This window comes from Papaver somniferum, chromosome 3 (genome assembly GCF_003573695.1).
Source record: "Papaver somniferum cultivar HN1 chromosome 3, ASM357369v1, whole genome shotgun sequence".
NCBI lineage: Eukaryota > Viridiplantae > Streptophyta > Magnoliopsida > Ranunculales > Papaveraceae > Papaver > Papaver somniferum.
In genome coordinates, this window is record NC_039360.1 from 64,663,526 (window position 1) to 64,684,867 (window position 21,342).

General features: G+C 38.5%; 1 protein-coding gene across 1 annotated transcript; it reads right to left on the reverse strand.

The window, feature by feature from the left end:
* Positions 1-17,884: 17,884 nt before the first annotated feature.
* On the reverse strand, positions 17,885-21,033 carry LOC113356342. The gene is made up of 2 exons (XM_026599450.1): positions 19,545-21,033; positions 17,885-19,218 (listed from the first exon to the last, which is right to left on the reverse strand). Exon 1 carries the CDS (start codon positions 20,796-20,798, stop codon positions 19,917-19,919), a length of 882 nt encoding a protein of 293 aa, XP_026455235.1. The 5' UTR covers positions 20,799-21,033; the 3' UTR covers positions 17,885-19,218; positions 19,545-19,916.
* Positions 21,034-21,342: the final 309 nt, after the last annotated feature.

Consider the following 21,342-nt stretch of genomic DNA (forward strand, 5'->3'; position numbering starts at 1 on the left):
GAGGAGGAATCAACTGAGAATCGTCGAGAAAACAGAAAATACTTGAATAAGTCGAAAAAAAATGCCGGTACAAGTTGGTTTGTCTAAGTTTAAAATTTCAAGCACTACTGTCACTAGGTTACTTATTGTAAGTTTATAAAATTTGAAGTGTTTAATGATTATTTATGAAATTTTAGTTGTAAGTTTGAAATTAAAAATTGTATAAGAATTTCTCCAACTCAATTTTTTTTTCCTTAAAAACGGGTTTAACCGGTATGAAAAGGGAAAATACGGTGTAAAAAACGTGTGTTAAAATGTTATTTAGAAGAAAAAAACTGAAATACTAATTTTAGAAAAACGGTAATCACAGGTGTGAAAACGGTTATAACGGGTCTAAATAACGCCATTTTTTCCTATTTATCGGTGTTATTTAGGTAAGCGTGTTGGTGAGCCTCACGGGCACGGTATATGAGCGTGAGCGTTATAACGGACGTTTTTCGGAAAAAACGGTCGTTTTTCAAACCTTGATACTATTATGTTTTAGTCTAAAACGGATGTTAAGTTGTTTAGGTGGAAGAATCTTATGTAGTGTAGGCCTGTCATGGGAATCTCAGTGCCGGTGGTATTATATGATTTCGATTATTCTTAAGAGCTGTGATTAATGTGTATTATTAAGAAATGGTAAGTAAATCAACTCGTTTAAGGCGGGAGGAAATATCCTATTTGTTGACTTCTGACAAATCTAACCATACACATATCATAAGACATCATCCAAAGAATTTCTCTACTGATAGAAGCTTATGCAAATTGATTACCGGCAAAAACACTCAGCTTACTAGCTTAGTATTGCTGAGAACACCTACTATATTGGCCCAACGTGCCAAGTTGCTCTGCAATGGAGGAGGGGCACCATAGCTTTAGGCATTGCAAATTAACATGGGCATGCGATGTGTTTTAAGGGAGATCATTTTTGGTATCCCGTATCCGAGATATATCCAGAAAAACGGAGGATATAGTTTCAGTCTCAGCTAACGGACACTCATAGTCCGATTAAGCAAACCAAGCTCATTGAACATGGGACAGGTAACAAGTGCCTTGCATCCTAGCTTTTGGGGGTTATAGATTATATTCTACCATATTTAGCGGATCAAGGATATTCTCTTTAATAGAGATTATTAATAATAATATATATATGATCCCTTCTTCCACAAGGAGGGCAAGGAAGTTTTCCATAACCCAATATGGTATCAGAGCTAATCTCGATCTTCTCTTTTCTTCTTCTTCTCTATTAAACCTCCAACACAAAATTCATGACAGGTGATAAGAAAACTCTGCATCCGGCCTTTGCCGTAACCAACATCAAAACCCTGATTCCTATTCTTCTTGACATCAAACAAGATGAATACTCATCCTGGGTTTTTCTCTTCGAACTACATCTACAAGCTCACGATCTCCTTTTTCTCATCAACGGATCCACACCACCAACAGGGATTGATGCAAATACCCTCAAACAACTCGACGCCCTATGCCGCCAATGGATGTTCTCCACCATGGCCAAGGATCTCATGCTCACAGTTCTAAAATCTGGTAAAACCGCCAAAGAACTTTGGGATCATCTTCAAAAGTTGTTTCAAGATAACAAAGGTAATCGTGCTGCAACCCTTGAAAGTAAATTTGTCAATCTAAAGTTTGTTGACTGTGCTAGTGTCGATGATTACTGTGACAAACTCAAGTCGTTAGCGGATCGACTGACCGATCTCGATTTTCCCATGAATGACAAACGTTTGGTTATCCAACTTGTCAATGGTCTACCGGAGGAATACAACAATGTTGCTTCCTTCATACAACAGTCTATGCCCACCTATGATGCTGCTCGTTCACAACTACGCACTGAAGAAATACGACGTGCTCAACAAACCACCATGATATCTTCCACTGCCCTTGCAGCCACAGGAAACAATTCTTCTCAACGCAATCACCGAACTAGCAACGGAAAAAGACCTGTCAACCCTGCAAACTCCGGTCCTCTTCTGCCAACCCCAGGATACTCTCGCCAGCCCAGTGCACCTCGCCAGCCCAGTGCGCCACGCGGCCCAGTGTACCCAGCTAACCCAGCATCCTGGATGCCATACTGGGCTCAACCTCCATGCCCGTACCCAACTGCTCCACTTTGGCAGCCCACTGCACCACCTCGAGGCCCATCTGCTGGACGTCCTCGTCAAGCCCAGCAGCGACGCTCTTCAATTCTTGGACAGGCCCATGCGTACGCTGTGCCTTCATTTGAAACACTACAAACCAGTGATTTTGCGGAAGCCTACAGTTCATTGAGCTTACAGCCACCAGATGAAACGTTCTACATGGACACTGGTGCGACATCCCATATCACCGCGGACCAAGGTACGTTACATACTGTTTTCGAAACTAGCAATGTTAAATCTATCTTGGTTGGCAACGGTAACTCTATTCCAGTTATGGCTAGTGGCACCCACTCTATAAACCTCTCGTCCCGACCTCTTCACCTCAACGATACCCTCGTAGTTCCTGATATTATCAAAAATCTTATTTCCGTTCGAAAGTTCACAACTGATAATCATGTGTCTGTTGAATTTGATCCTTATGGTTTTTCTGTGAAGGATTTGAATTCGAGGACGATCCTTCTTCGCTGTGATAGCTCTGGGGAACTTTATCCTCTCACAACTTCTTCCATGCCCACTTCAAAATCATCTCAGTCTCCACCACTGTCTCTTACCGTCTGCTCTCATGATGTCTGGCACAACCGTCTTGGTCATCCTGGACAAGCTATTTTAAATAATTTACGTTCCCACTCTTTAATTCAATGTAATAAACAACAGTCTACCAAACTTTGTCATTCTTGTCAAGTTAGTAAACATGTTCGTCTTCCTTTCTCTGACTCAAATTCTTTCACTTCTGCTCCATTTGATATTATTCATAGTGATTTATGGACTTGTCCTATACATATTGATACTGGTTTTCGCTATTATCTTATTTTGTTGGATGACTATACTAATTATCTATGGGTGTATCCCTTGAAGCTCAAATCTCAGGTCCACTCCAAATTCTTGGAGTTTCGGTCCATTGTCAACACTCAATTTGAGCGAGATATCAAATGTTTTCAATCCGATATGGGACGTGAATTTGATAACTCTTCTTTTCATGATTTTTCTAAGAACTCTGGTTTAGTCTTTCGTTTCTCCTGTCCTCACACCTCATATCAAAATGGGAAAGCGGAGCGTATGATTCGTCGTGTTAACGAAATCACCCGCACTCTCATGTCCCATGCCTCTATCCCATACAAATATTGGGCCGATTCACTCCATATGGCCGTCTATCTCCATAACATCCTCCCTTCCGCCGTGCTTCACTTCGCCTCACCGGTGTCAATTCTCTATCAACGCCAACCGACGTATGATCACCTACGTTTGGTTGCCTTTGTTATCCTAATTTGTCCGCCACCACTCCTCACAAGCTTTCCCCTCGGTCCTCTAGATGTGTTTTCCTTGGTTTCTCTCCTCATCATCGTGGCTATCGTTGCCTTGACCTAGCCACTAACAAAATTATCTTGTCTCGCCATGTAACGTTTGATGAAAACGTTTTTCCCTTCCGCACTTCTTCCGACCATCGCTCTCACAACCTCGAACCATCTACCCAATCCATTTCTCCTCATTTTCCACTCCCACTGGCTTACCCATCTCCTCCTTCTACCCAACCGTCGTCTCACCACCACTACACTCCACCTCACCGCCGTCCACGGCGACCTTCTTGCGCTGTCCCATCTCCACCCATCTCTGTTCTCCCTCTACCTGTCCGGCTCTCCCACACACGGACACATTACCCAGCAACTCTGATTCCCCTGCTCAGCCCAGCGTTTCCCCCTCTTCTGCCAGGCCCATTTCTTCTCCCTCTCTTACCCAGCCCAACTCACCTAACTCTGCGTCTCAGCCCAGCTCTTCTCACTCTGCTGTTCCGCCGTCTTCACCCGCTCCGGCCCAGCAAGCCCAAAACTCATCCCATCCCTTAACTCCCCCTCAAACCCAGCAGTACCTTCCCTGTCCGACAGCAACCCCCCCCCCCCCCCTCCCCCCCGAGCAACACTCCTGCTGCTCCCTCTCGCCCTGCCACTCGGGCCTCTCATGGGATTTTCCGTCCCTCCAACAAGCTCAATCTCCACGTTCAAACCAGAAACCACATCTCCACCCTCCCCAAATCTCACCTATATGCTCTTAGGGACCCAAACTGGAAGAAATCCATGATAGATGAATATATTGCAATGTTGAAAACTCACACTTGGGATCTAGTGCCGAGACCTCTTGGTGCTCATATCATTCGCTCCATGTGGCTATTCCGTCACAAGTTTCATGCAGATGGCACTTTGGAACGTCACAAAGCCCGCCTTGTCGCTAACGGTAAATCACAACAAGTTGGTGTTGATTGCTTTGAGACGTTTAGTCCGGTTGTTAAGCCCGCAACTATCCGCACAGTTCTCACCATTGCTACCTCCAGATCTTGGCCCATTCACCAATTGGACGTCAAGAATGCCTTTCTTCATGGGGATCTTACTGAGACGGTTTATATGCACCAACCTCCGGGATTTGTTGATCCTACTCACCCGGATTATGTTTGCCGCCTTCGTAGATCTCTTTATGGTCTCAAACAGGCACCTCGGGCATGGTTTCAGCGGTTTGCGACTTTCATCACTCAATGTGGTTTTCAGGGTAGTGTATGTGATCCATCTCTATTTATTTATCGGTCAGGACAGGACACGACATACTTATTACTGTACGTTGATGATATCATACTCACTGCCTCTACTGATGTTCTTCTCACCCGTTTTATTGACATGATGAAACAAGAGTTCTGTATGACTGACCTTGGCTCCTTACATCATTTTTTGGGAATCACTGCTTCTCGGTCATCCTCCAGGTTGTTTTTGTCTCAGTCACTCTATACGAAGGACATCATTTCTCGTGCATCCATGACTGCCTGCAATCCAGTGGCCACTCCGGTCGACACCAACTCCAAGATTAGCGCTACCTCTGAACCAGCTCTTAAGGATCCTACTCTATACCGAAGTTTGGCTGGGGCTTTACAGTATCTTACTTTTACTCGACCGGACATATCTTACGCGGTTCAACAAGTATGTTTATTCATGCACGACCCTAGAGAACCTCACATGCAGGCGCTTCGGCGTATACTTCGGTACCTCCAGGTCACTATCGAACATGGGTTATTTTTATCTGTATCCACCATTTCTGGCATCCATGCATACTCTGATGCTGATTGGGCGCGCTGTCCTGATTCACGACGATCTACCTCTGGTTTCTGCATTTTTTGGGTGACAACCTTGTTTCTTGGTCTTCCAAACGTCAGGCGACTGTCTCCCGCTCCAGTGCTGAAGCTGAATATCGGGGTGTGGCTAATGCCGTGGCCGAGACGACTTGGCTCCGGAATTTACTTCTTGAGCTACATATACCACTACGACGGGCTACTATCGTTTATTGTGACAATGTGAGTGTTGTCTACATGTCGGGTGATCAGGTTCAACATCAACGCACCAAACATGTGGAAATCGACATTCATTTTGTTCGTGAACGCGTCCGTATTGGGGACATTCGGGTGCTACACATTCCATCCGAAAATCAGTACGCTGATATTTTCACGAAGGGTCTTCCTAGACAATTATTTCTTCGTTTTCGTACTAGTCTTAGTGTTTGTTCCTCTCCCGCTAAGACTAAGGGGGTGTAATAGATTATATTCTACCATATTTAGCGGACCAAGGATATTCTCTTTAATAGAAATTATTAATAATAATATATATATGGTCCCTTCTCCCACAAGGAGGGCAAGGAAGTTTTCCATAACCCAATAGGGGGCATGTCTCCTTTGATGAGTGCAGCGTGTGTAGGGCTGCACAAGACCCGCCCACGATACCCAAACCCACCCGTACCCGCTAAATCCGTGGGTTTTTAATTCATACCCGCCCGTTGTGGGTGCGGGGTTGGTTATGAAAAAAAAAAACGCTGTCTGTGGGTGCGAGGTTGGTTTAAGCTAATACCCGCCCATATCCGCCCAAAAAACCCGCAGATTATATACCATTAGATAAAACTAATCCTAGTCGTCCATTATGAAACCCTAATACTAGTAGATAGGATAACTGATAACCCTCATTCACTTTCTACACTCTTCTCTCTGTTCGGCCTCTCCTCTTCTTCCTTCTCAGTTCTTCTTCTTCACCTACGAACGACAATTACCAGAAATCTTCACCAGAAATCGACAACAACAACTTCGAATCTTCACCAGAAATCGACAACAATCGAAAAATCAATAGATTCAACACTTAATCTTCATCTGTGAACTTCCTATGTATGAATATTTTGGGGGGTTTGTTTTTTTTCTCACTTAATCAAGGAGAATAGAAGTTATTCTAAATACTTGAATATAAAGCGGGTTTAAACCCGTTTAAACCCATACCCGCCCAACCCGTAACGGGCGGGTAACAAAACCCGCCCGCTGTTTGTGGGTGCGGGGTTGGTTATGAAAAAAAAAACCCGCAGTCTGTGGGTGCGAGGTTGGTTTTAGCTTATACCCGCCCATACCCGCCCATGTGCAGCCCTAAGCGTGTGGGGATGGCAGTCCTTCGGGCACATGGAACTCGAAAATGTTGTCGCTAGCTGGGTTTTTTAGCTTTGGATCTGATCATAGAATGTAAGCCTGGTACTGGTGCGTACTTAAAAGACACGTTCAGAGTGATCGATCCTACTTGTTAATCCTCAAAGTTTCTCCCTATAGGTAAGTTGACATTTTATAGCATCAAAAGTATTAGGTAAGTGGTAACCATAATAGTCAAGTCTACATTTGTTTAGCATACTCCAATGGCAGACAAAGGATTTTGTTATCTCCGTGTTCAGACTTCAAAGAGACGTGGACGTGTAGACCTATGTATATAGACGAGGTAGTTACGAAGCTTGAATTTTTGACCAACACATTTTAATTGATTGGTCTAAAAAGTCTCCAAACGACGGAAAACAAGTTGCACCAGGGAAGTCCCACACTCTTACTCTACTCGAGAAATCCATATTGGACTTTCTTCGTGAGAACAGAGAACCCTCACTAATAACTGGACGTATTATAATATGACAGGATGTAACAGCTTTTTTGAGGTCAAATATCGTCTCCCGGCAGTTAGACGAGAATCCCCTTGCCGGAAGACATTATTGAACAGCACACCACGATGGAGCTATATATTTTATTCCCTCCGTTTCAGAAAGACAGTTCGTTTTGATTTTGTCAAGATATTAAGGAGATCATAGTAGTTTACATGCCTATTCTTAATTACTTGCCTAATTTATTTCAATAAAACTGTTAGTAATAAAAAAACTATCACAAATTATTGTAGGATTGTAAATAGGAAATACAAAAAGGAATGAAGGATATATTTGTTTCCTTAATTACACAATTTCATTAATGTTTTAGATTGGGTCCCATTAAAAAAAAATTTATAAATATAAAAACTTAATGGCATATTAGAGAGTTCATTGGAAAAATATGAATATAACACATAATTTTAAAATATACCAAAATGGGATAGAGGACGGTTTTTTTGAAACAGAAGGAGTAACAATTTTTTGGTTAATTAATCTTTTGAATTTGAATTTTTGGACCAATAAGACAAGTAAAATGCGACTATTGTTATAATATCCTAAAATCTAAAAGATTTTGTTTAAATATCTTAAATTGGGGAATCTTTTAGCATAATTTTCATGTGACTAAAAGAAAAGATAGCCATGACGTGGCAAGAAGATTTTAGGGCGAGTTTTTAGTGCAAAATTTCTTCGTCTTTCAGCATGATTAGGTGGAAAATCTCCTTCATTCCCTTCTGTAATCACAGATCAAAGAGCTACCTCTTTTAAATCAACTTCTGGTACCGATTTCACTTTTACGTTGGAAGATTTTCCAAGATTGCCATCATCTTCTCTTCCGATTGAAAATGGTGGGTTTTCAATTTTTGAAACCTTTAGATCTGAAAACAATTGGTCTTCTGTCCTCAAAGCTCCGGTGAGTGTATCTCCGTCAACAAAACTTGTTTTTGAGGAACCAAAGAATCCAGCTGGAGAAATTACTCCCCTTTTCTCATCAGGTGAGCTTCAACCCCATATTGAATCTTGTGAAAATTATGTTGTTTGGTATTTTGTTGGTAAGAAGCTTCATTTTCTAGTTGTGAAAGAAAATCTTAAAAATCAGCGGAAAACAAAGGGAGAAGTCTCCATGACTATCCATGGTGAACAAGCTTTCTTATTTAAATTTTCTCATGAAGATGATAGAAAGATGGTTCTTGAGCTAGGGTCAGTCCACATTAGAAGCAAACTTTTTCTAATTCCCCCATGGACCCCTTTCATTGAGCAACAAATAGGCTGCATCAAGTTTGGTCCAGTTTGGATGATACTTAGAGATGTTCCTCTGCACCTTTGGAATGCTACTGGGTTTTTTAAGATTGCAAGTTATGTGGGGAAACCAATAATGGCAGATTCTCCTACTACAATGAAGACTAGAAAGGCTTACGCCAGAATTTGTGTTGGGATTGATGCAAAGTGCTCATGTCATGAAGAGATTCTTTCCAGATTGATAATGAGAAATTTAAGGTAAGGGTTGAATATCCATGGAAGCCTACCTATTGCTCTCATTGTAAGATTTTTGGTCATTCATCAGCTAATTGCAGCTCCAACCCTGTACCAAAAGTTAAGACTAAGTGGATGCCCACGGTTTGCGTTCCACTGATGGAGTTATTGACAATACCAATAAAAATGGTATCCTTTTAAATTCAATTGGTACAGAGATTTCTAAAGAAAATGTGCAGGTGTAGACCAAGCTTCAAAAGACGACGCTTCATATAATATTGTGACAGAAGAAGTTGAAGTTCTTGAAGGGGTCACTCAACCAGTTGAAGAGGATTCGGTAGCTTATTCTAGAAGAAAAAAAAACATTATATGAGAATAGAAGAAGCTCCCGTGGTTGAGAATGTTGAACATTCAAGAGGAGCAAGCTCCACATCATGTGATTCATCCATTCCACCTGGTTTCGAAACTCATAATAGATTCCATGGATTTCATGAGGAGGCATAGGAGGTTGCTACTTCGGACTTAGTCATGGAAGACTTGGAATTTCGCATCAAGAAACCATCCTCCTCCGAACCAATCTTGGTTTCGAGTAAAAAAGGAAGTTTAAATACTCAACTCAGCATCTCAAATCAGGCTTCTTTTGAGCCAAGCTTAGGATGCAACGCAATGTCGAGCCTAAAGTCTAACGCAACGGGATTCTTTCCAACCGGCTCCTTAAGTTCAAAAAAGAAAGGTACCCCCAAATCTCTCAACGATTCAAATAATATATCAGCTATTAAGTTAATGATGCAGGGTCTGGTTGGGGATTAAGTTTTCGTGCTTCAAAGAAAGTTCAAAAAGATACATTTACCGACCTTAGGAAAAATCATAAGGATCTAACAATAGAGGAGGTTGAAGAGAGTATTACTTGAATGTATCTTTCATGGTTTTCAAGTTTGAGTTATTACTTCGTGGTATCTAAGAGGATTATTCTTCTTATTTACTTTGAATTTCTACTTCTTTAGTTCATTAGTTTTTCTTTGTGCTCTTGTTTTTTCAGAGATTTTCGCTTTAGTTTTTTCTTTGTGCTCTTATTTTTTCAGGGCCTTGTCGCTCTTTTTTAAGTTATATTTACCCGAACACGGTTTGTGTGCATTTTAATATATTTCTTATTTATCTTAAATTGGGTATTTAACCCAAATTTATATCTTTAATAACTATAATCGACTAAAATACCCTTCACAAAAACAATATGAGTAAAACTTTAACGAGTCGGCATAAAATGAGTATTTTGGAAATTGGCGGTCGTCTCCCAGATCCAAATTCTTCTGAAATTGCAATGAACAATATTAGTCAAGCTTAATTTCTGATGGAGCATCCGTTGATGATGTTAGTCATATTCAATCTCGTATATTGCCTGGTCCAATCAATGTTGTAAACTTAATTTGAATATGTAGTTCAGGACTATGTTGTGAAAGGCTTCCTATTTGCTCGCCTAGGCGCTCTATGCGCACGAGTCGCACAAGGGATGCCTAGGCAATAAAACTCCCTAGGCGCGAAGATGTGTACAAATATTTTTATTTTTATTTTTTTTTACAGGTGCCTAGGTGCGCGCCTAACACAACATAGGTTCAGGAACATTTTATCTCGCATCTGGTGTTAGTGTTACGGATCAGGAAAGTTAAAAGATATTTAAAAGCTAATAAATTGATATTTGTCTGCGTTGATTGTGAGATGAATGGCAGAGAAAGTTGTTTTATAGTTTACATAGGATTGGGCTGTTGGACTTAGCCGAATTCGAAGTGGAGAAGAACTCGGAGTTGTAAGTTTTTGAACAATTTTTTTTGCTGACAAAACAACCAAGAAATCAAGATGTTGCTGCCGCTATAAGTAATTAATTGTGAAGATTAAAATTGTTAGAGAGTTCTAGAGGAATTAAGAGTAGGGTGAGTCTAATTCAATTTGAATTTGGAGAAACGAACAAGATATAAAAGAGTATGCGATGATTAACAAACACATTCGTGAAAAACCATTGGTGAGTTGGGTTCTACTTCAATTTGAATTTGACTATTTTCCGACCCATTTGTGAAAAGCCTGCATAGATGATTATTTTGTTTGAATTGTAAAAGAATTATGAATGTGTAGGTGATGAACTTTTAGAGAATTGTGATTTCATGTTTAGGTGATGAAAGCATGAAAATTGTGAATTTTTAGAGTTTAGATTTACTTAAAATTATTGGGTTTGCATCGAAACTCAATTTTTCAGGAGAAGAATCAACGAGGGGAGCCCCATACAACAAGGAGAATCACACTTTTAAATACCAACAGAACTGCACATCTTGTGTTTGATAAAAATCCTGAAAGAAAAGGAAAACGGGAAAAACTTAGATTTATCCACGTAATACACAAGATGCACCCGAGTGCATAATACATATTTTTATAGGAAATAGATTTTGATCATGTTGCACCTGGGTGCATTATGTTATAGGAAATAGGTGCATAATACATATTCTTATAAGAAATAGTTTCTGGCCAGGTTACACCTAGGTGCATAATGCATATTCTTATAGGAAATAGGTGCATAATGTTATAGGAAATAGGTTTTTTCCGGGTTGCACCTGGGTGTATAATATATTCTTATATGACATGAATTTTAGCTATGTTGTACCTGGGTGCATACTGAACATTCTTATACGATGTAAGTTTTGGCCAAGTTGCACCCGTGTGCATAATGTGTCCTCAGTATGGTTTCAAATTAAAAATAAAATTTGAATTTCATATCAACAGTGGATCTTGTTTTGTACAAGAACGGTGGGCACACGCTATGCGCGTGCTAGAATCATTAACTTTAATCGAAAACATTTCATGAAAAAAATTCAAAACCTTAAATGATCAATTTAATCAAAAACTACCAACAGTCAACAAATCACCCATACAAATATATAGTACAAAACTATACAAATGATCTTAGCTGGAATATCATCATCTCAGCACTTTTCTTTTCTCTCTCGATCATTTTATCGAATACTCTGTGACTGTGTGTAATATTTTGTGCTTCAACAGGTGAGTTAGTTGTGCACATCTAGCTTCCTTATATATAGCTTTCTTGACCTATAACTGTAAATCTAACCATTACACAACAATCCAATTCCCACTCTTCCAACTTTGAACTCTAAAACAACAACCTTTCACCACCGATATAATCACTGAATCATCTAATTCCCTTAAGTAGAAACATTAAATCAGTCCAAAAAGAAATTTGATCATAAATCAATCATTGGTGTACCAATTAAACCTTCCAAAAAGATAAATTAATAAACCATACCTCAACCCTCAACCAATCAAAAAAAGAAAAAAGAAAAACAAATAGCGAGAATGTATTCATAAATTAATGAAAGATCACAAAATGATAAAGATATTTGAATATTGTTGAGAAATTAAGCTCCAGAAATAATGTGTCTACTATTTGCAAAACTGGAATAGTTTTTCTAGGATCCATTAAACCTCATTAAACCTCAACCTCACCTGACACTTTAATTGTTTGATTCCAGAAAATGGTACAGAAAAGAATCACATAAAGAGGGAAGAAGAAAGAAAATAGTCTGATTTTTATGGGGTAAATGTTGCCTTAATTCTCCTATATAGAGATGTTATTTGTATATAGAAAATCCTAAATTCTTCTAGAATTTTAGATAATTAAACTCACAACCCAATTATATAAAACAACCCTCTCCATTAGTCTCTATTTAGATCCTTCTAGATCCTTATCCATTAACCTTCTCATTGTAAATGTTTGGTTCCGTAAAGATTTACACTTAAATTAAAATTGCTATTACTAAACAACCCTTGATTTCTTGTTATGATTGCATTTCAGAAAAAAATGAAGCGAGGGCAACTTCGGAAAATCAAAATTTGCATCTTCAAACACTGTTGTTAAGGGGTGTTCCCTTTATATAATAGAATAGATATCTTTTCGAATCCTTTCCAAAAATATAAATTTTATTAAAATCCGACTTATATTTTGGAAGTTAAGACCATTCTCGCGAATAACTTTAAATTGGAGAGAGATAAAATATTTTCGGAAAATATGGTTTGGCATTTAAGTGGAAATAGGAAAACCGAAATTAGGTACTTTAATGATGATATCTTGAGAATATTTTCGGTTTTGGAATTTCCTCGTTGTCCAGACAACCTTCATGTATATAAATACTTGAGTTTGCATTTCTTGCAAATTATCCTAAGAGCCAGGAAAATTACATTCTTGTTGTTTCTGGTGGAGCCGTCTATCTGGAGAGAAAAGTATCCTAATTAGGTGAAATCTCTTACGACCGCTTGTTTAAAGACTTATGTGGGATCAAGAAGATTTACGAGTACCGTTGTTAGGAAAATAGATAATTGCATAGTTATGGTAGTTTTTGATTATTGATTTGATTGACTAACAATTGTTGAAACTTTGATTGCACCTAGTTTGTTTATTCTTGAGAATCTTCTCTTCTGATATAAGATTCACTCAAACTAGGCCAAAGTGTTGACGGGATCTTTAGAACCATTTTTCGGATCTAAAGATATCTTGTGATAATCCATTGTTAACAGACTCCGTTGTTTCCTGATTGGTGACAAGAGGTTTCAAGTGGTGTTGTGCAGGTTATTGAAGACAAACGAATATTTGGAAACGATTAAGTTTTTCTTATTAGTTTTATTATCTTGTGAATTGTGTGCACAAACTTTAATCGGCTGGGATCCACCAGAATCGGTTTATCTTTGATAGATTTGATTGGTTAATTGCGTGATATCGGCATCACCTTATAGTTTCTCTTTGAGATCTATATTGATTGATTGAAAATCTATAGTTAATTATTTCGGTAATCAAAGAATAGGTTGGTCTAACCAGACAAAGGAGTTTATTAGATTAAACATAAGAGCCTTTGTCAACGACTCATAATATCTTATTACCAAGATTAAATAGAGTGGTTACCAAATAGATTTATCCTTCATTGTTTGGAATACGATCGAAAGGATTGGTGATTCACGTGCGTGACTCTAGAAGTCGAAGGCGCAAGGATACTGAGGAAACTAAGTATCTAGGGGTAGTTTGTTTGGTCTCAACTATACGAAGTTGGTATTAGATTTTGTATAGCGGCTTAATTCTGGGAGTATTCAAAAGTGGACAAGGTCCCGGGGTTTTTCTGCATTTGTGGTTTCCTCGTTAATAAAATCTTGTTGTGCCATTTATTTTACTATTCCACAATTATATTTGGTTTATATAATTTAAAGTAAATTGCACTTGTACGTTAATTCATAACACTTGATATTGATCCTATAGAGTTTCGGTTATTACCGAACCAATTATCAAGTGATCACTTCGTTGTCGTATGGTCTCGATCTTGAATCCATAGTCAATCACACAAGTTATCTTGTTGTTTTATTGTCTCGATCTCGTATCCATAGACGATCACACTAAGCGTGTACGGAAGCTGTTGCATTGTCTCGACTTAGTCCATAGACGATCACACTTGGTAAATGACTTATAGGTTGATAATTAAAAGATTGTGGTGTATTTGGGTACCCTCGTCTTTTCAGAAGTGCTCATAACTCTTGACAACCATAAGCAATAGGTAAGAGTACGTGCCATCTTAAATTCTAAAGAGTCGTTATCAAACACCAAGTTGATAAATATTGCGAACTCTCTTGTTCTTTTAACATGAAAAAACAACCGTTATTAAAAGAACATCAGCTGCAACAACCGGTGATAACCAAATTGGCATATCATTTTGCCATCCTACTAAGATAGAATTTGATAAAACATTTTTTTCGCGATTAGGTCTACGACATTATTGGCTCATGAAAGACAAGAATAGTGATTTCATGTGACAAAACTATTAGGCAAGTAAAATAATGTCTTGGATGATATTCGTAGTGGTTCACTTGACTGCTCATTTCTAGTTTTGGGCTGCGAACACGTTCTAGCTCCATTACTTGAACATGCACCGTCATGAAGAGTTAGTCTAATTAGTCTAACGCCAGATGATCTATTATGCTTGCACAAAGCAGCATCAATATATGCATGGTACGGTCTACTCTAGTTAGGATTTTGAGCAATCACATAGCTATTTATTCTATGAATAAATGTTTCCTGTAAATTTTTTCGATATTCCATTTGAGTTTTTGTGCTTATTATAGTTTTCACATTTTGTTCCTGCATATTCTAAAAAACTATATAATATCTCATTATATATATATATATACAGTGAAGCAAATTTCTTGAAACTGCGAGGCATTAGCAGGTCTGTTTTGAGCTACATGATCAAACTAGGATTTTATCCACTGATGATTATTTTAACCATGCAATATTTGAATACTTTCGGTGTAAATATCACTAACTGTATCAGCGAAAATTACACATTCCAAAAAAAAAGTGATGAATGAATTCGAAGAAGGGGACTTAATATTGGTGGCGGATTTTTGACAAAAGGAAAAATTGCAATATCGTCTCTGCTAAAGCTGCACAAATATAAATATGTATAAATTCCTGAATTTATATACTTGTCTTATACTCCGCAAGAGAATTGAGAGTTCATATCTGACAAATGACTATATTGCTTTTGTGGCACCTATGTATAATACCTATATTACTCAGAATACACTGATTACACAGACTATATGTATCCAGAATGAGTTGTTACGCCATTCCCAAATGTATACGTTACTAGGTGGGTATCCTCTAGTAAGAGTTATATGGAACCTTATCTTGATTCGCAGAAATTCCACAATTTATATTCTACTAAAGCCATAAAAGTAGTACCTAAACATAAAAATATAAGTGTCTATTAACACTCAAAGAGTCAAACAATGACGAATGAAACGCGGTGTTGTCTAAGTGCCAGTACCAAGCCTTGGTTAGAAAGCCATAAGCATCGCACCATGAATACCATGTCATGGGGCATGCCCAGCGCCAAATGAATGGTTGCGCAACACTATCCCATGACAGCACCGAGATGTGCACGGGATTAAAATGACTGAAGCATGCACGACGTTCGGCAATGCCTAATTAACACCATACATCACATTTGTACGATGCTAGGACATGCCTAGTGCCAACCTATTCATTCCACTGCCTAGCGCCAGACTATTTACTTCACGAACCTTGCATTCCATGATGTTATACCATGCCAAATGCCATATCATGTGTTTTCACGACACTGTGTAGACTTACCTTTTCGCGACCCTAGTGCCATACTTGTTATGTGTGCATGCTATGCTCATGCATATCCATGCCACTACCATGCCAAGGCATTCCACTGTCGTGCAAGCTCATTGCTAATGCCATCATGCGGTGACCTATTCGTTACTCGCGCATGTTTTGAGTCCCGGCCATCTCCTCATGCCCGAGTCATAAACATTTTACGAAAGACTATCTCAGATGAGGTTGCACAAGAGACCATCGTTGGTCATTCATATCATTCTTGAGTATTAGATATTCATGGTGTCATCGTCAGAGTTCGACATTCAAGCCATGATGGTATGGTTCGTTCCCATACTTACTACGACACGAGTCATCCAAAGACTCAATATCACTACAATAAGACTTGTTCATCCTATCCAGAGCTCATCACACATCATGTCTATGGATTAGCCAAGAAAAGAGGTACCCCACGACTCCACTAATTCATACGTTGTATCAAAATATATCACATATAAAAAATTTCATGTGTATTAGTCTGGCGGTTTACAACAACATGCAGCGCGGAAATACCCATGATGAGAACGCAACAAGTAGTGATGACGGTTAAGAGCAGTTAGAAGAATGATAGAGTGGTGACGGTCTGACATAGGGGGAATGACTTCACTATTACCTCCACGATCTACTTCTCAATTCCTTCATTTACGAGAAAACAGTGTGTGTCCATTATAACTACAAATAGATGTCTTCATATATTTTATATATTATATATAATCAGAATAATCTTATCATTCAGATCTCTGGTTTTTCATACTTCAATAACTCCACACTCTAAAATTCATTACCAGCGTGATTCCTCAACTTTCTCTACTCTCCTCCTTTAAGATTAACACATCTTCTCCCTTTTTGACCGAAGTAAGTCGTTAACGATCATTTCTTGGTTTAGGATCGCCATGCACAATTTTGATTTTTAAACCTTAAGAAAGTACTTTAACAATACTTGTTTTTGCCCTAAAACAGTTGGCTTATCTTATTTTAGATTTGCCTCATAATCAAAACAATCATACACATGATAACATTCAATACAATACGTCATATCAACATGTGTATCATTTCTCGTACTTGCTCATTGTTCATGATCATCATACTAAGTGAAGGTGCGCATAGTTCTTGTCTTCAGGTTTACAAAGTTATTTATCTTTTTTATCGTTAGGATGATTCAGATATAACTTTGACAGGTGCATTATTTGCACTATTTTTGAACTCTTATTTATTATTTTCTTGTTAGTTATATCATTATGCCTTGATTTTGTTTTGTTTTTGAGTTTTGAGGAGTTCTAAAGTGATGCAACCAAAGAATAATAATAGAGTTCGTTGCGACATAAAATGAACAAGGAAGTTAAGTTTTGCAATTAAAAAGGATCAAAAGATAAATATACTTCTCAAAACCAGGAGGGTTCATTACTATTAAGAACATAATTCAAAAACAAAGCCAACAATGAAAGAATTATGTCATTCCGACATCGGACGAAAAAGTTATGGAAGAAACAAGTTTGAAAGACTCGGTCATGCGGGAGAGATGGTCGACTGATAACTCATCACCTCGTGTCAGCCCAAACCTGAAGCCTAAAATCAATTCTTTGAGGGTGCCTAGGAGAATATTCAGCTAAATAGTGATTCAATGGAGGTCCCCGAACCTTAAGGTGGGTTTTTGACAAAGTATTGAAGAGAATATTCGTTTAGAAGGGAGTTAACCGAGCCTGAATTGAAGTTTTCGAGAAAAATGAAGAGGGTACACGAGGAAGTTTGGCTGAAAACTATCCATCACATGTCAGCCGAACTTTCAACTCAACTAGGGTAAACTTAGCTTGTCAGATTCGTCTTAGGAAGTCCGTATGTATGTCAGCCGAACCTGATAATTTCTTGGAATACTTTTGACGCGTTTTGACTCTATTTATGGGCCTGGAAGAACTTAAAAAGACCCAACTTCAAGATCACTATATAAGAAGACATCCTCGACTTTTAACGAGAAAATGTAAGGACCTGCCTTACAAATTAGCACAGAAGCTACTCTTGATCTCTAAGGATAGAGATAGATTGGGGAGAACAGAAATTCTAGAAAGAAAAGATAAATTTTACTGATTAATTTTTCGTAAGAGTTCTACAAACATGAGGGGGATATAAATGATGAGGTTTGGTGTGTGCATGTGCCACTCACACACACACTCTACTAATCGTAATTAGCAGCATCTAATAACTAACTAATCATGGTTAATTAACTACTAACTATATTAAACAGATTACTAAACCCCATAACTCAGGTGGCCCTTATCTGAATTTGGCAGCCCAAAGCTGGGTCCTGACAAATCCCACTCCTTCAGATTATCCTTGTCCTCAAGTATATGAATTGAGCTCGATCCAAGGAACACACAATTATTGTAAATTGCAGCTCTGTCTCGGATACAATAAGAGATGTGAACTTTGCAAACTTTAATGCCCAGGTCCGTAAAAAACTAAAACCATTCATCTGAACAGTAGGAATCAAGCTTAGTTTTAGTTTCCCTTCAATAATAGTTGATGCTCATCAATGTATTTAAGTATTCTGAGCTTACTTCTCCAAAGGAAACAGACCGGCTATCTTCAAATTCCAGTGCTTGGTAAATACTAGTAAAGACATCACTCGTAGCCATGAGTAACAACCCCAAACTAGCCTTAAAAACGATTGTATGAGCACCTTCGAGAATCAGATACCCTACTGCACTTCCAGTTGAGCCATGAACATGAACCTTCAGGTTTTCATCTTGTACAAGGACCCCATAATCACATGAGCATAACTGGTATAAAGACCATATGGTGCCTCCATTTTTATCTAAACAGTTAGCATACCTGGTAATAAGGTGGCTTGCTGTACTGAGAGTTGTTTGAACCTATGTGTTACAACTCTTGTTTCTGGTACTCCATATAGCCAGGAGGAACAAAGGTAATTCCAACACCATGAATAAAACCAAATCATAGAGCCCAGCCCACCAGATGAGGAATGTGAGAGCCACTTCTACAGAGCTAAGCTTGTACTACAAAACCGTTATTCCTTCATACTACTCAATATCTTCTTTAATTATACTTGCACCTTCGAACTTGTGCATTTCAGTCTCGGTGTGGCAGCCAAAAGAAGAATTAAAGCTTGCGAATGATTTGAGTTCTTGTAACATTCCTGCCATGTAATGCATTGTGTTTTGTTGGATTATGTCAATTGAAACAGAATTTGAGAGCTTTAATGACCTAGATCTCTTACACCAGAATTCCTGTCATGCATTTGTTAGATGTATAGAGTTTGCAGACTCTTCTTTCCCTTGGACTGTTGTGCCATCAGTGGTGGAGAGCTTCAGCTGCTTCAAAAGTTGATGGAAATCTTCAAGAAAATATTCAGCTGTCACCACAACAACATACCTGTAGAGATTATTTCTTCTTACAATAGGGAATAACCGTTGCCACCCAATACTTAGAAGGAACAAAAACACATCCGAGATCCCAAATAACCACCCCAAATGGTGTCCAAATTCCAAAATTAGCTCATAAGCATCCATGAAAAACAACCCATTATAAATAAAAAAACAAGAAGTAGTGTAGAATTTGGAAATATGTTTGTTATGAGAAGAACACCTCGCATCAAGTTCAGTTGTTTTACCACGACCAAATAAGACTCCAATATACTTATCATCAGATAAACCAGCACATACTGAAGTAATCAGGACTATGTATATGAAGAAATATACCTTGGTAAACCTGATTGTGTACGAAGGGAAATGAGTTAGGGTATCATCACGAATAGACTTCAGAGATTTAACCATGAAGTTCTGACTTCCTGTGTGGTAATACTTTATCATATAATACGCAAGTCCATCACCTTGGTCCAGGAGAATTCTATGAAATCCTCGGGTTTTAATTAACATTGTTGCTCTTCTAGAATGCATTTTGTCCCGCCACCAACGTGCTAGATGTTGAGCAGTAACCAAAATAAGCATACGCCGAACAAGTAAACCACATCTCAACTGCAAGTTTATAGTATAATCTTCTTTATACAGAGCTCTCATAACTCTTGCAATCACATATATAACCCTTCTTGTTTCAATATTATCTTGAAACCTTCAAGTACAAAGTAGAGCACCACCAACACTCATTGCCTCAGCTTTTACGACTCTGTTCAAGATACCCCATCCCCATTTATATGATTCCACTTTGTTGGAACTCCTAGCACTACTGCCACAAATGATAAGGCTTGGTGATCCAAGTATTAGCATGAGAAACCATTTTAAACCACTACCATTTGTTTTTACAAGCATATTTTTGATTCCTACTACCTTTTCAAGGGATTCCTGGCCACGTAAACTCCATTCATTACCAGACTTGTTGTTCCTTGTCGACTGGAGTATCAATTTATCCCTAGGAGCACACTCTAGCTGCATCATTTTACCAACCAGCATACTAGCGTTTCCACTATCACCATTTATACCAAACAAAAACACATACAAATACTCAAATAGAACTTCAAAACAGTACCTGACTCCCAGAATTAGCTCATATACACAATTCCCACTTCTTAGTACATCAATTTCTTTTCCTGGATCAAATACCCTTTGAGAAAAATCCATGCTACTACAAAAACAGTCTGCACTACTTTCAAATATATGAACATACCCCAGTTCGATCATTCCTGGAACAAACAAAATACAATCACAGGCATAACAGGTGATACTGTTTCTGAGTGACATTTTCGCAAACAGATTCCCGTGGTAGCAGCTATCACCATCTTTAACCAATATGAACACTACTGAATTCGTAAATCTGGAATCCAATTGGTACCCATGTTGAAGAATAAGCTCATAAAAAGATTTTTCATCATATTTCTCAACTGGAATAGCCAAACAAGAAGCAAGCATCTCAAGACAGAATTTGAAAACTCTCCTAGCAGTAGCACAATTGGAACAAATCTCACCAACTACAAACTCTTTACCGCGATCAAAAATCATACAACCATACTCAGAACTAGGTGAAACATCAATCACATAAGTAATTTGAATTATGTGTAGGATAGAAAATACCTTGAGAATTTTGAATAAGTAAGAAGTAAATTGTTTAAGATTATCACTAGTGATGAACTTCCAATCATCAAACTGCCGAAAATTTTCACTGGAAAGCAGATTCAAGGTGTTGTAATTACACTGCTGATGAACCCTAATTTCTGTACCTTGAGATTCCACAAAAACATTAACAGTGGGTTAGTCGTGGGAGAGTTCGAGAGATTTTAGTGTATTTAGGTTTTCTCCTGTTAGTCCCGGGGGAGTTTGAGGGAGTCTCTCCAAATCTCCGTTAGTCGTGGGGGAGTTTAGAAGAGTCTCCTAAACTCTCTAGAAAACACCTGTTAGTCGCTGGGGAGTTTAAAAAAAGCTCTTGGACTCCCTGTTAGTCATAAAACCCTACAATACTAGTGAGTTGGTTGCTTTTGGGAGTTCGAAGGAGTTTTTAGTGTATTTTGGTCTCACAACAAATCTATCAAAAGAGTAGAGATTTGGG